Source organism: Ciconia boyciana, chromosome 1, assembly GCF_034638445.1.
Source record: "Ciconia boyciana chromosome 1, ASM3463844v1, whole genome shotgun sequence".
Lineage (NCBI taxonomy): Eukaryota > Metazoa > Chordata > Aves > Ciconiiformes > Ciconiidae > Ciconia > Ciconia boyciana.
Window position 1 is genome coordinate 74,200,662 of NC_132934.1, and position 16,160 is coordinate 74,216,821.

General features: G+C 41.6%; 2 protein-coding genes across 20 annotated transcripts in view; one reads left to right on the forward strand and one right to left on the reverse strand.

Annotated features, from left to right (window-relative positions):
- Positions 1-7,511, reverse strand: part of LOC140660442 (uncharacterized) — a 29,944-nt gene extending 22,433 nt beyond the window's left edge. Inside the window, exon 1 of the mRNA XM_072881743.1 lies at positions 7,398-7,511. Coding sequence (XP_072737844.1) covers positions 7,398-7,511 — 114 coding nt within the window. The remainder of the gene's footprint in view (positions 1-7,397) is intronic.
- SOX5 (SRY-box transcription factor 5) overlaps positions 1-16,160 on the forward strand; it is a 721,637-nt gene that overhangs the window by 79,065 nt on the left and 626,412 nt on the right. Inside the window, exon 1 of one of the 19 annotated variants that reach the window (XM_072874820.1) lies at positions 3,887-4,257. The exons of the other annotated variants lie outside the window; for them this stretch is intronic. The gene's annotated coding sequence lies outside the window, so the exon portion shown is untranslated. Of the gene's footprint in view, positions 1-3,886; positions 4,258-16,160 lie in introns of those variants that run through there. 19 annotated transcript variants of the gene reach the window in all.

Here is a 16,160-nt window from a genome sequence, read left to right on the forward strand (position 1 = left end):
AAAGAGAGAGAAATGGGGAAAAAGGTTTTGGAACACTGAGTCTGGTTTGTTTTGTTTCTTCTTTTTTTAAATTTTTTTTTCCCCTTGGTAAGAAAGACAATTGTGACCCCTTATCAGTTTGCAAGTGGCTGAGGAGCAAATCTCTGGAGGTCTGCGTGTTGGCTTTTCAGCGCCGTTCTCCGTGCTGGGCTGTAATAATGCAAGCTATTTTAGAACTGTGCATACGTTAGTGTTCTGGCACGGCATGATACAATAATGTGTGAAAAAGCATAAGATCACACCTTGGTGAAACTTGCAGATTTCCTGCATAATCCGACAGTGAGCTCTTGTCAGGTTTTGACTATATGTAAAGTGAGAATAAAGTTTCCAGAAGCAAAGCGCAAGCCTTGGATGCATTTTGAATGGCTGTGCAGGGATTTTGGCCCTGACGTGGTTATGAATGTGCCTGACTTTAAGCACTTTAGTGCCACCATAGCCAGCGGGCCTCCTTCAGTGCTTAAAATTTGGCACGTGCTTTAAGCCCTTCACCGAATTGGAGCTGTATTTTTGCTAGTGGTGAGAAAGATCAAAGAGCCAGTGTAAATAATTTCTTAAAAAACAGTCAGTAATATGAACAGTTTTCATATAACATACAGTGCAGTGTATCTGGCGAGAGAACCAGGTGTCATCAATGGGAATGGTTTATGGCCACGGGTCTCTTCACTGGGATGCTGGCATGTTGGTCCTGAGCTGGTGTGGCTGAGAGAGGATGGGCAGGCTGGAAGCGAAAACTTATTCGGTTACAAATGCTCTGAGAATCACAGAATCACAGAATCAGAATCACAGAATCGTATAGGTTGGAGAAGACCTTTAAGATCATCGAGTCCAACCGTAAACCTAACACTACCAAGACCACCACTACACCATATCCATAAGCACTTCATCCAAATGTCTTTTAAGTACCTCCAGGGATGGTGACTCAACCACTTCCCTGGGCAGCCTGTTCCAATGCTTGATAACCCTTTCAGTGAAGTAAAATTTCTTAATATCCAGTCTAAACCTCCCCTGGTGCAACTTGAGGCCATTTCCTCTCGTCCTGTCACTCAATGCAAGATGAAGACCAGGGCCTTTATTCCAGCAGGGGCTTTGCCGGGGCTCTGGCTGCCGCTTTGTGCTGTACCAGAAGTTACAGGGAAGTTACAGGAATTGCTGGGTGAGGTTCTTGTGCTGGGCAGGAGGCCTGAGAGGCAGGTCCTATCGGTCCTTTCTGGCCTGGAGATCAAGAGATCAGTGATTGCCGGTATTACTGTGTTGCTAAGTGGTGTTTTAACATCAGAGCGACTTGAAGAGTGGACCCCGTTCAGGTGAGCCCCATGGGTGGAAGCTTCATGCAACTGATGTCCTCCAGAGGAAAAAATGTCAGCATGTGCATTCCCCGCCTCTTTCCTCCCAGATTTACTCCATCTCCTTTCATTTTTTATAACCAGTGTGGCTGTATTTTAAGTCACTGCCCACCATTTCCAAAATGTGTGATGCATTTGTTAAGGATGTGGAATTTGGGATACTTTGATATAACTTTGTGTAGGTTTTATGGAAACACCTGACATGTATGTTTAGTTCCTAAACACCTTCTGTGCTTGATTTATCCTCACAGGTTGTCAAGGTATTCAGATGACCTGAAACTGAGGAAGTGAGAGAGAGCTCAGCTGGCAAAAGTCTGACATTGAGTCTGACTGCGGCTGAAATTTGTTTTGCAGAGTTGAGCCCAGGCTGCGTAGGCGGTGAAGAAAGCCTTCTTCACCTTCACCATTGTATCCAAAAAGCTCTGAGCGGCATAATTTTTTGCAGGTGATGAATAACCTATTTAGGTCACGTTGTTTCAATTCAGTGACAGTTCTCTGAGAAGGCATGGTGGTAATTCATAATAGCATACTCATGTTCAGGCTCAATGGTGGGGATGCTCTGGTGGTTCTTTGGTGGGTTTTCTCAGCCAGAGAAACCACGCTGTCAGCCATCTACCATGGACCACCATGCACTAGTTACTTCTTTACATTAGACACTACTGTTTAATATGGCTCAGCAGGTTGGCTTCTAGTGAAGCAGGCTCACAACTTTTAACCTAGCTGGATATTTTCAAGGTCCTGTGGCAACTGTGATCACCAGAGACATGCAGATCTTGAGGTTAAATATGGGGAGGATGCTCATAAAGCAATGTCATTTTCTGTTGTCAGAGAATTTCCTTTTGCTCTGGTTGTCCTGACCGGTGTCTCTTAGGGTGTAAGGACAGGCCTCTCTGTCTTGGGAGGTTTCTTGCATGGGTTGAAGGAGGGCTTTCTGGGCAGGCGACCGAGTAGTTTTGTTGACACAGAACAGTGTGCATCATTGTTTATGTTATTACTGTTTTACATTTTTTGTATTTGTAAGAAGAGCATATTGATGACTGCGTGTTAAAACTCTGTCTTTTAGTGGCTCGTTTTCTTTCCGAAAAAGGAAGAAAGCTACATTCTTTCTAAGAAAAACCCAGAATTATATTAGAACAAGTACTAGTGCTGTGTTCATACATGATCAAATTCAGGAAGATTAGGGCACTGTGTATAAATTGCCTTCGTGTTCGTTGGGTTAGCAGCTGTCAAATAAGTGATTATAGATGTTGGCAAAGCTTTTCTTCCCATAATCGCTGTGAAACTGGGATGGAAATATAACAGATGCCATTTAATATGGACCAGCACCTAAGTTTTGTTTCTGGGTCTGGCTCTTTATTGCCTCGTGGCCAGAGTTTCTTAGCATCTTTTTTGCTTTAATTCCTCACTACTTATAAATGGAGATAATAGTACTCTCTCACTTTACAGGAGATTTCTGAGGCTGTTTGTTAAATTGTTTGAGATCCTTTGATGAAAGATATGAAATATATGCAATAGCATTAATGATAAGATTAAATAGAATAATTCTGTTGAGATTGAGGAAAATTATTGCTCCTAGATGAGCTGTACTTTGCTGGGCAGTGTTAACCTTCTGCAGGAAATAATTTGGTCCGAGATTGTGTTGGGGTTTAATTTCCTGGGATTTTTTAAATTTGTTATCTGACAAGGCTTTTGGATACCAGGCAGTACACTTGAAGTCCTGTTGAAGAGCAAATGAAGCGTTGTGATGCTATTTTTTGCAGCATAGGAGTCTATGGTGACTCATTTAGTGTTCGTAATGCCTGTGACAGATTAAAAAAAATCAAATCAGTTACTCCCAGTGAGACAGATACACTCAGCCAGACCCTATTTGAGAATTATTTGCTGCACTGTTAAGACCAAAGTACGCATCTTCCCCCTCCCCCCGAAAGAATCCAGCTTATCATGAAATGTTTATCAGAGCCATATAAACATTTCTCGACTGCTGAATTTTGAAGGGAAATTCTTTCGGTCTAACATATGTATTGCAAGCAAAACTCTTCACAGATTTAGAAAAAATATATAATTAGCTCGGTTACAGCCCTAATTATTACCAAGCATGCCAGCATCTGGCAAGGGTACGGCGATCTGGGAATTCACTGCTTGAAGCCATGGAACAAAGTGTTCTGATCCGACCCCAGGCAGCGAGTCCAGGACTTGAACTGGAATCTTCAGGAGCAGAGAAGTCTTAAGTGTCTGGAAAATTGGCCTGTTGAGTCACCACACAGGCACTAAAACAAAACTAATTTTAAGCAGGTCAGAGTTCAGTGATTCCCTCTGGAATCTAATTTTTTTTTCCCTTTAAAAAAAAGTCTCATGTTTTAAGTGAAAAGGGTCAAAGTTGATGCACTGCTACAATTTTTGAATGCTTTCCCTTAAGAACAGCCACCCAGGCTAGGATTAGCATGAAGGGCTGCTAGGCTGGCACTTCAGTGTCTGGGTTAAAAATATTTTAAAGCAGTAAATGCAGTCAGAACGGAGAGTGAGATCCCTGGGAGCCTTCCTATTCAAAAATGTGCGAGCTCAGGGCAGCAACTGCAATGTAATTTAGGGCAGTATATGCTTCATAGCTTTGGAGAATATTGCCTCTTGTTAATGTTACATTGGAGGGCAGTGGGATAGTAGTAATTTTAGAAAGGTGGTATTCCTGTTTGTTTTACATTGGAAACTTCGGAATAAATAAAAAGAAGCATCAATTGAGGACGGAATGTAACTGCCGAAAACCAGCAATGAATCCACCTCTGAGCAGACTATAGAATCGACAGGGGAAAGCGGGTATAGAAACATTTTCGTAGGAATGCAGCTGCAAAAGGAACTTAGCAGACAAAGGCAAAATCAGGTACGTACTTCAAAAGGCATGTGGGCAAACTTTTGTCTGAGAGCCCAGTGAGGAGCCTGCTCACATTAAATTACAAAATGTTTGGGGGGATCAAATGACAAAAAGCTTGTATTGCTTTTCCATTGCTGAGGAAGTGGGGCTGTCTATAAGCAGGGATGATTCAAATAGCTGTTTTAAAAAAAAATGCTTGCAAGAGTGAGGGAGATTTTTAATTCCCATTCCTGTATTAAGATGATTTCCTTCTTTTTCCCTTTGGATCTTGCAGAGTTCGCTTTACATTTGCAAGTGAGAAGGATGGGGTCTAGGCTACCTAGGGAAGCTTGAATCTGAACTCTGTTTGTGTCAGGCATTGTGAGCTTGGTGATCTCTGTTTATCTCTTAGGAAATAGTCATGCTTGCACAACAGGGCAAATGCAATGCGCAGATGTCAGAACAGCTAAAACAAAGGGCTGTCTAGGAAAAGCCATGCCAAACCTAAGGGCTAGAGCAGAGAAGTCGCAGCTAGGACTTCTGCCTTCTTTTCTTCGCCATGCCTCTGCGTGGCTGTAGGCAAATCTCTAGGCCAAATGGAAAGCTCCTTATGCTTGGTAGTGAGTTATAGCTCATGCGAACTGTACTGTGGATAGGAGGATGTTTGTGGCAATGGTTGCCCACATACGTGTGCGAGGGTTTGTGCTCTGGTCATCGGTGCAATAGTCAGACTGGTCTGCAAAATAGTACCTGTTCCACGGGACTTCCCCTTTGATGTGTAGTGATTGCTAAGTATGTGGCTTCTGGAGTGAAGGCGCTATTAGGGTTAAAATTTATTAGGAGAACCTCAGTCTGCCTTGCTAGTACGCAAAGTTATTGGAATACTTCTCCTTTGGATTCCCGCAGGTATACAATGCACGGGGATTTGAATGGGAGGATGTGTGAGGCTCTGAGATCTAATTTGTCTTCCAGGTTATGGCAAGGCTCAATTTTTCTCAGGCTTAACAAGTAGTGACCACAGTTTACTAAAATATTTATTTAAATTTAGGGAAAACTTACTAACATGCCGTTGCTTTTGCATTTAAGATCACAGTTTATAGCCCTTTGAAGTCTGCATGTTTGAAGGGAAAAGAAGTGCTTAGGATAAGCTGAACGTGAATTAAATCGTGTAGGCAGATAACAGATTGAATTTGCGGTATGGCTCGTTTTGCTAAGGAAGTAAGTCAAGCAATGAGTAATGCTGGGCCAACTTGTATCACAACAGGAGGTGGTGTAGCTTTAGTGCAAGGTAGTGTGGATCACTGAATCTGAATTATGGACCAGTTCTCCTAACTTCAGGGAAGATGGTTCTGAAGAAAAAAAGTTCATTTATGATTTGTGTAACTTTATGATTCACAATTGTAAAGCTGGGATAAATCACACAGATTTCCAGCCCTGATACTTTCATTTGCGGTGATATGAAACTTGAAAACTACCAATTGTTTAAAGGTTTGGAGTTTTTTTTTTTTTGTTTTTTTTTTTTTTTTTAATGATTTATTTCTTCTTACTAATAGGTGACCTAGTGTAAACTTTGCAATAAGGAGGAATTTTAGGGAGCTAAGAGGCAGAACGTGTTTTGGGTAGTTTCCAAATATAGTACTGATTTTTTTGTTTGATCTCTGCATTAGTAATTCCACAGTTGTCCTTCTATCCAGCCCCTTTTAAATCTTCTCTTAGCGCAAGAGGGTTGCAGCATGTGCATGCTGTGCTGATCCTTTTTGTTTAACTGGCAATGCTTTTGCACTCAAACTAGCTATCAGAATATGATGGGTCAACAGGATCGTTCTCTTTATCATGAAGCACACCTGAAATATCTGCTTAGGTAGCGCTTGTGATTTCTCAGCAAATATTCAACCCAGTGGGGAGCTGCAGGACTCACCTCCATCTCCCAAGGGTTAACAGTAACCTATAATAATAATCTTGTGGCACAAAAATGCTTCTTTTTATGCATTACCTATTTCCAGAGGCCTAATTTAGGTTTTGTATCAAAATGGATATCACAAACGCTTGAGCTTCCTGCTGAGAAGGAAAGTGCTACCGAGAGACTTCGTTCTCTGTTATTCTCATGGTGTCCGGGAGGGGTGAGAAGGCAAGGAAACAATTGCTGATATCTGTAGCAGTAAGTATAAATAGTAGCAGGATGGGTTGCAAAGGTAGAATAGTTTGACAGTATTGTTCCTGTGAATGCCTGGCCTTTGCTCTTGGTTAGAATATATATATATGTGTGTGTGTGTGTGTGTGTGTAAATATATGTGTCTTTGTATACAGGGCAAATGTACACATCAAGAAGAAAAACAAATAGTTATATTTTGTAACTGCACAAAAATTTCACCTGTCGTTAAAAGAAAAGATTATTGTCATGGAGTAAAATGAGATTGTGTCTTCTTGCCTAAATACACAGACAGCTACGCTCAAAGATCGGCACGCGTGTGTCCCTGCTCTCTCTGTCTATGTTTCATGCCAGATTCTGCTGTAGATCCAGTTGAACTGTTTTCATCAGTTATGTTCCTCAAGGATCTGTTTGTTGAAAGTTTTCACATACAAAAAATCAAGTTTGGATTTTTTGTTGTTGTTGTTGTAAGAAGTAGAAACAAGGAAAAGAAAAGCTGGATTTTAAAAAAGAAAAATTTTTTTGAGATCAGAAATGCTTACTGAATACCCAGATACTGTCTTCCCCCCTAGTATTGATTTTCCATTGGAAGTGCATGTGGGAGGAGATGGAAGATTTCAACAAGACCTAAAAAATACTCATGTTTCTGAATGTCCTGGCAGTTGCTTTTCCCCCGCTCTGCTCTTTTGTACAAAACTTGGTTATATCAAATTTGTCCCGGACCTGTCCTCCTCCTTCTGCCCATGCAGATGCCCTCAGGGGTGGAGGAGCCCTTGCCCTGCAGCCTGCCTCCTGCCCAGCCCACGGGCACATGCCCCCTTCTCCTCTCCCCAACCCCTGCTTTGGGTGGGAGGGCAGTTCCTGTTGGGGAAGCCGTTGTCTTTGCTCGGTCTCTGGAAATAAGGGGTTCCCGGCGTTCCCCGTTGCTCTAGTCTGGCAGGTTCAGGTGCTGAAATGTGGATGTGGTGAAGAGTGCTCACCTGGTCTGCCAGCTCCAGTGAGTGTAGGCACCATATTTTACCTGTGAGGTCAAACGAGGCATAGCGGTGGGGTCTGGTGGGGAGAGGGCAAGAGTCCTGCCCAGTCCCTGATGCAGGTCTGCCTCGGCGTGCTGGCCGGTCAGGAGGCCATCCATGCTGGATGTACAGTGAGTGTGCTTGGGGCTGTATGTGTGTGTGTGTGCAGGCTTATGTGCTGTGGGAATAGGCAGGGCAGAGCCGGGTTGGGTCTGGTGAGGTTTATTCAGTTGGTTTCAGCCCTGCACATGTAGGGTTGTATTGGCTTTGGCCCGCAGTCACCTGGCTGAGCATAAAAGGGTCCTTAAGCAGACTGGCATTCGCTGTCCCGAGTGTAGTGGATGAGTGCATGGCGGAGAGCATGGAGAGCAGGAGCCGCGGCCCCGCTCTGCTGCTGAAGTGCTCTGGCGTGCTGGGTAAGTCTCTTGACCTTTTGTTCCTCAGTTTTCTTGTGTTTAAGGACGTACAGACTTACCATCACACATGGGTGTTGCAAGAATTAATTAATTACCATTTGTACGGTTTTGAAGACTTATAACCCTAAATAAACAAGAACTCAATCAGTTATTTTTCTTCATATTTATACTATAGGAAAAATCCACTAATTTAGTTCCAAGCACATGACACACAAAAACTATCTTCACACTTCTAAGTGGAGCTGGGGCTCGATGCCAACAGTTTTTTTTCCTAGTGAATATGGTATACTTGTACACTCAGATAGAATGGTACAACCTTACAGTTTCACTCAGGAGGTGGAAATTTTTTCTTACTGTGTTTTTGTACTTACAAGCTGTAAATACCAGGGGCTTCTCTTTGGTCAGATTCTTTGTCCTCACGACTGCACCCATTGCCAATGTCCTTTAGCATGTCAGCTTACTTCTCTGGAGTAGCTCTGACTAACTAGTGAACTATATGTCTTTTTTTTCCCATATGTTCTGCTGTAATAATAATACATTAATTAGTGCACAAGAGTCTGGGAATTAGGGAAGGAGAATGGAAACAAAATATAATAGGGATGTTTGTCACCTCTTGTCCTCTTGCCTCTGTGTGTGAAGAAGCCCCTTAGTGTATTGCTTTGGGAAGGAGGAGTAACTTATGACCCATACCTGATGCAACACTACAGAAATGCCATGCAGTGCCCTGGTTTAATGTGGAACATCTAGGCACAGTGGGGTGAAGGAAGTCAGACTTCATGACTGTCTCTGCATTTGCTGTCATAAGGGAATTAAATCAGAGCTAAGGGTTTTTTCTTTTGTGTTTTAATTTCCTTTGTTTTAAGAAAGTATTTTTTTAAATGAAGTGGGGGAGGAGGGTAATATACCACTCACATGCTTTGGGATCTGAGGCTCCTGTGGACCCCATAGGATGTCAATGGACTCATTAAGATTTAGCCAAGTTTTATGCATTATTCATAATATACATTCACAGCATGCACCCTAAAGACTGTCTCCTGTGAATGCTTAGTCAGAATCATTTGCATTCTGTATTATGGATCCATAATATAGAATACATTTAGCTACATTTTGCGTATTATCCTTTACACATATTTCCAGCCTTTACTGTTCTGGCATATGCAGCAAATGTGTTTAAACAATAGCATGCAGTTGTGTTTTGTTGCTCCATAAAAACTAATGCATAATAAGGACCCTGATGAAAATTAATTATTGCATAAGAGCAGTGGACAGGCTTTTTCCTCTTTTTAGCGTCAGTGACATTTTAAATTCACTTTTCTAACATGTTTAAGAAGTACTTTAAATTCTGGGCTGATATTTTGTAAATTTTTTGTTTCAAATACACAAAAAAATCATTTTTGATGTGGAAGGTTGGCAGGTGAGGAAACATCAAATTGAAGCTGAGATGCTTAATAACCATAAGAGTCGTTTGCTGTGAGTTTACTCTAATCCTATGAACGTTATTTCTGCTGTACATGACAAGACGAAAGAGTCAACAAAACACCACATCAGAAAATTAATTCTCCTCCTGTCATCCAAAGCGTTGAAGCTGCTCTGTTTTCTCTTTTCCTTGGCTGCCATTACATCATGGTGATTGGTCTCATCTCAGCTTTGCCACTGATCCACAGAGTGGCCCAGGCATGTTCCTTAGCACGCCTCTGCCTTAGTTTCCCCATCTGTTACACGGAAATAGCAGAAATGGTGCTCCTTGAAATTCTCTATAGTAGCTGTCTACTTAGATCTACCCCTTCATACCCTGGCACTGCCGATAAAGAACACTCCTGTGGGAAATACTGCTCTTGCAAGAAAACGGGATTTCTTTTGGGGCCAAATTGCAGTAGAGTGAAGGCGGGGAGGTATGAGGATTATCTTCCTTGTGCAGAATCCGTTAAGGAATCATTTTAATGAAGTGTCTTCCAATTCGGGGATCATAAAAATATTTCTAGTTGCCAGTCCCTATGCATGAAAACACCAGACAGGCAAAATCCAGGATCTTGTGGCATCTTTTGCAGATCCATTTCCTTTGGGGATCGGCCCCCGTATATCTTCAGGATGACGTAGGGAATGTCAGCCTTTCATGCCTTTCCTTGTTCAGGGCAGCGCTACAAGGTTGTACAGGTTACAGAAAAGCTGTTAGTATAGTGATGTTCTTGTCTGAGGAGCCTGGCTCACGGTGGGCAACGGTGGTTCCTTGAGCCTAAATATGCACAGCATAGATGAAGGATATCAAGTGACTTACTATGTCAAGTTTTTTGCAAATATTGTAATACTTGTTGAAAAGCCAAGGCTTATCAAAATACTTTAAAAAAAAGTCTTGATACCATGTAAGATTGAAATGTTTTTTCCCATCATGGGCTTAACACAGGAGAATGTTTTGGCAAAGTCAGTCGGGAGGCAAATATATATAAAATTAGTATAAAATGAGTTCAAAATCCTAAGGATTATTTATATTTATTCTTTGCCACTAGTTCTTCAAGTTTACCTTTAGGCAGCATTCGTACATACATGCCCTGAAGATACAATAGAGAGTTAGGAAGGATTTTGCTGTGGCCTAAGCAAAGTGGAAACGTGCTATCCTTTGGTCCAAAACTGACTGTTGAGCTCTCAGTAGAGTAAGGTCTAAAAGATAAACATTTTATTGCTTTTCTGTTCAAAAGAGATTACTAGTTTTTCATCAGAATTTTTCACAAGTGAATTGAGAATTGTAAATTTGTTTATAAATACATGTATTTTGCAGCATGCCATTGCTGTTACATGTTCCTTTTGCTTACATAGCAATTGACAGTTCATGTTTAAGTCTGATGCAGAGAAGCAAAATACTTCTTTTTTCTTTTATATAAGATGTAGTGCAGTGGAGTCCTCATCTATGTGTAGTGTAGTAATAGTCTATGTAGAGTGTAGTAATGTAAAGTAAGAGCAATCATTGTAGAGGGAGTATTGGCTTTGAGAGCAAACATTATTGGATGCGTTGCACGGTGGCTTTATGTCCCGTGGAGCAAAGCTACCTTTCCGTCTTAGTTGCTTGTGCTACTGCTGCATACATGGGACAGGGGGCAGGAAGGAAAGACAGCAGGTACGATGCCGGGATCCAGGCTTCCCCTCAGCTTTGTGCTGAAGCTTTTTCTTATTATCTCCCTTGAATCTTGAGCTTTCCTTCCTTATTCTCTCCTATTCCCTCTCCTCCCCAGCTCTTGCTGCAGCCCTGGCACTTCCCTGCTGCACCGTTTCCTCCTTGCTGTACCCTGAAAGTTCCAGCATAAAACCCAAACTAATATATGCAATCATTAGCTTGGCCTCTGCCGCATGCTTACAGCACTTAAATTATTGGTCCACCTTACTAGTTGGACATCAGCATCTGAGACCAGTGAGAATGCATTTTTTCCCCCTGCAAATCAACAGAACAGGAACATAAACAACGCTCAAAAAACCAAGATGTCAAAATGCCCCTTTCAGGTTCATGAATATGCTATATATAAGCCTAACTTCGGAGATTTTCTTTTATTCTCATGAATACCATTTACATTTGAGCAAATGCAAATTCATTTCCACTTTTGATACTCTGGAAGCTGCTTCTGGAAAGCGAGTAGAACGTGCCCTTTAGTCCATCCTAGTTCAGGCCCCAGCGCTGCGTGTACGACACCTGGATCTCCAGAGCATTCAGCGGTTCTGCTCCGTCTGTTTTTCTTTTCAGCAGTCTGAATTCATATTGTAAAATGTGCAGTAGTGTAATGAGCATGGGTTTTGTTAGTGTTATTAGGCTTGTGATGTGGAAAATAAAGAACTAACTTCCTACTGTTTAGTGAAATTTCTAGGAAATTCCTAGCAGTTTTATTTAATATTTGCAATAGGTAGCTTTATCTTTCTAAATGATTTTAAACAGTCTTTCTTCAATGAACAGCTGTTTAAATAGGAACTAGGGTACATAGAAAATGAGCATTGTACATTAGCTAGACTCACAAGGGACAGTAAAAGAAGGAGAGTTTTCTTTTTCTGTACTAATCTCTGTACCTCCATGGTAGTATCTGGCCTAACAGAGCACCTCTATACCAGGTTTCAGTTCAAGACTCCTCAGGTACTGTTACCATTATTAATTACACTATAGAAGCAGTGGTTTGAATGGATAGATTTTAAAGGGGTTTCGCTGGGTTGCCTACTATATTGTTACTCCATTTTACAGATGGGAAGGCTGTGAGTTTTTACTTCTGACTCTGTTCATCAGAGGAAAGCCAGACTTTACAGTTAGCTGATACTGTTGTATGCTTTGTTCTCTTGGCATTCTCTCTGCCCTTTGTCCAAAATCATTTGCATAGTATTTCTGTCCATCCATAGTGTTAAAAAGTCTACTATCAGAACCCTCATGCATTGTGGGGTTTTAAAAGTAATAGATTCTTGTTTCCTTTTTATTAGCCTCGATTCTCAGCCTTCATAGTTCAGGGTCTTTAACTTTACAACAGTAAAATTCAGCGCTTTAGAAAAAAGAAGCTGAGATTTTCATATGATCAAAGTGTTGAGGCTTTAAGGAAAGCACCAGGTATTCCAAGACAATAGAAGAAGTTCATGGGTATTTGCAACCCTGGAACTTCCTGGAATACACGATTAAAAGGGGCCACAAAGACTTTCAGGTTGTGTGTTCCTCCCACACAGAAGATCTTTCACCTTGTGGTGCTTCATGGGGTGCATAATATCCAAAGAAAAAAGGTGAGACCGTGCCTCTTATATCCCTGTTCTCCATACAGTAGAGTTGGGAGCAGAGGAATACTGAGAACAATGAACTGCATTTAGTGAAGATAACACCATCAGATTGTTCTTTCTGCTTAGGTAAAATGATCAGAGGAATAATTTTCCCCAAAACTTAATTGAAGGAGAGGTGCAAATTTGCACAGATTTCTGTACTGGGCATTGCTCAGCCACTTTGACAGACTCAGAAGACCTGTGCCTTTGAAAGGAGTATTCCTCATCCGTGGTCTAAATCTGGCCCCTTCCACTGGTCTTTGCTTCGTTGCTGGTATCATCAGGAGGGCAGGGAGCAGAGACCCTACTTTCCTGTTTCCTTCCTTACAAGAGCCGCAGAAATCAGCTGTGCTCAGCCAGCAGGACTCTTAACCTCCCCGTGTGGACAAAGCATTGCCTATATTCTGGGTTTTGTTACCTATCTAAAATACTTAGGTCTCTGATATGACTCTATTCAGAAATAGTTTCCTCTGCTGTTTTTCTGTTACACATTCTCTGCACATACAAGTTTCTCCTAGGAGTAACACCAAAATTCCCCCCACCCCTTTTCTGGTGATTACTGGTAAAGCTTGAAGTAATGTTGGGGCTTGCTGTCCTTGCCAGGCTGTTCCTTCACCTCTGTTGCGTCTCATCCTCAGCCCAATTAGCAAGATGTACAGTACCCTGCCTGTTATTTGTTCCCAAGTTTAAAAACTTAAGCTTGCTTTTCACCATTTTCTCACTTTTGCCAGTTTTGCAGCAGTGGCACTGCTCTGATCTTACTGATTTGTCTTAGCACTGAAACCATTTTGTAGTGACAGATGAAAAAGCAAAGACAAGAGTTTAGAGCTATATTAATTCACCTCTGTGTTATTTTAATGCTAAATCTCAATGATAAATACTGTTATATTACTGCTGATTGAAACGTCCAAGAAAAAGAGTCCTGTTTTGAAGTTCAGACTATTTTACTGAGTAGAGGGGATGAGAGCCCTGTTGAAAAGGGTAAAAGCTGAGGAGCCTGGTAGGTATGTCCATTTTAAATATGTGCCATGTGTGCTGAGGGTGAATTGGTTCACACAGAATATTTGCAGTCAAGTCAAAAATAGAACTCATAACTTGCATGCTTGTGCTTCCTCAGTCCAATCCCTTCAGAAACAAATCTCCATGTTACTTAAAAAGAGCAGAACTGAAACATGACCGCTGGAGTTTGCATTGATTTTCTGGTGATCTAGAGTGAGAATGAGGAGGAAGGCCAGGGACAAAAATTGGGACAATATATGGGGAGGTTTATGCAGATGTTATGAGTGCTGTACCTGCCCTGCTGTCTAGTACTTGGGTCTTCATGGGTGTCAGTCCAGCATCTCCTTAAAGTACTGGATTAATACAAGTATTCCGAAACTAGTGCTAGTACAGTGATGATGTATTACTCTAGTTCAACCAGGACTAGGGATTATATGTAGTAAATAAACTGCAGACAACTGCAGTCTTGGTTGCAGCTGGCTTGTTTCCTAAATATTAATACTAATACTACACTGGAAAAGTAAAACAATTTAAAAGAACTGGTTGGAAAATCTGTACAGGTGTAAAAGTTAAGCATATGGCAGAGCGGAGATTGCCAATGAAAATGACAGGTGATTAACATTCATTAATACTTTCAATTAACACCTTGAAAAATTCCATAAAATAATACTGCATGTAAATAATGTGTGATCTCTCCAAGTATTCTTCTACCTGTTTTTAAGGGAAGGGAAGAGAGAGAGAGAAGAGGGGAAGTGTATTCCAAAAGTACTTACTACAAAGATCTTTTTAGCCTTTGGTTTGTTTTGGAGTTCCATGGTCTAGTGATGAATAAATCAAGTTTGAGCTGTCAGTATGGGAAAAGATTTGGCCTGGATAAAAGTTAGTCCTTTATGTTCCCAAAGATGAGCAAAGATTTTCTTATCCATATTTTTATTGTGAGCATGAGAGAGAACCCGCGAGAAACTGCAGGGCGATGTGGAAGATGCTCTGGTCAGTTAGCTAATTACAGAGATTAGTACATGACAGTGGTTGCAGTCCTGCCCGTGTCATTCCACATTGCTCTCAGCTTCAGCGGGATCTCCCCACATTATGGAGAATTCTAAGTCTGTGCCTTTTCTTGTTGGTGCATACACAGGAACTAAGGAAGAAAGACTTGTCTCATCTAAGTAAGCTTTGTGACAGTAAGTTAAAAAGTCAACGTTAAGAACTGACTTAGATGTCAGTTCTTAACACAGCTGTTAATTATACTGAAAAAAGCTTCCAAAACCAGGCATGCCCCGGCTCCTTTGACCTGAAGAATTGTGTTTCTGGAGGGAAAGAAGCGTCTTGGTCTTGTAAAAGCAGGTGTGTGGTTTAAACAATGCAAGTAAATTCATGTGAATATTACCTATGGATTTTTTGACCCTTGGGATTTGACTTGTTTATTTCAGAAAGCATCCATTGGCACTGGCACTTGTAATCTTTTTTCTGTTTGTCATTACTGAGCACTTCAGTGGTCCTGGCTAGACTCAAGTGCTGCAGAGCTTTGGGGTTCAGGGGATCCAGACTTCAGGCTTAATTTCCTCTACTCCACTCCTGTTTGAAGTTCTTGCATTTGTTCCTTCATCATCTTTATCTCCTCTTCATAATCGGGTCCAATCAAGGCACGAGTGTGGCATTTTAAAATGTAAACGCCCCTTTTCCTTCCTTCTTAAAATGCTATTTCATAGGTTTAGAGTGTGTATCTATATGTTGTCATGTTTTCACACTGTTAGCGTCTTAGAGCTACCATTTGTTTGAGGTAGCTGAGGACTCATGAAGAGGATGTGATGGCTAGTAAAAAATACTACAAAATAGCTTCATTTGTAAAGCTCTGCCTTTGGGGCTGTGGGAGGGATGGAGGGATAAATAAGAAGTCCTCTATCTAAAATACCAATTAAAATGCTTAGTACCTACTTGGGCCACTCTTTTATACATGTGGTTAAGAACTATTTTTTCCTGTTTTAAACTTGGCTGTCACTGTGTTCCTCTTACCACCACCTGTAATTATTGACTAGACTTTGCCATATCAAGAGTGTGGCTCCACCTGACTGCATCTGCACTCCAGCGAGGGCTGTACCAGGCAGAGAGGCCTGGCCTTGACACCAGCTTTGTGGGTTGGCGTAGGTCCATTATGCTTAGGGCTAACGCCCTCTGCATTGAACTAGCCACCTCCGTATTGCAAAGCTCTGGGCCTGTAATTTTTCTTGGTCCTTGTGGTGTCCCTGGGATGGTTTTGTGGCATGTTTTGAATTCTGGCAATTCGAAATGGCAGAAGTACTGAGCAGATAGCATGGCAGAGTGGTGGTGGTGGGTGATTTTTCTGTAACACACCACTGGGTTGTGTGTTTCATGTTCTGGGTTCTTAGTTTGTGGATGTTAGCAGATGAGAGGTCTGCCAGAAAGGTTGAAGGAGCCAAAGTTGGCATTACACATAGACATACTCCTTGTGTAGCATGCATGCGGGGATGAACTCTCCTGTCAAGCTGTTCCCCCCTGGAGGGTCCTCACAGTTTGTTCCAGAAGGGAGTCAGGGAGAAAAATAGGTTGTTTTGCAGCGTGGATGAT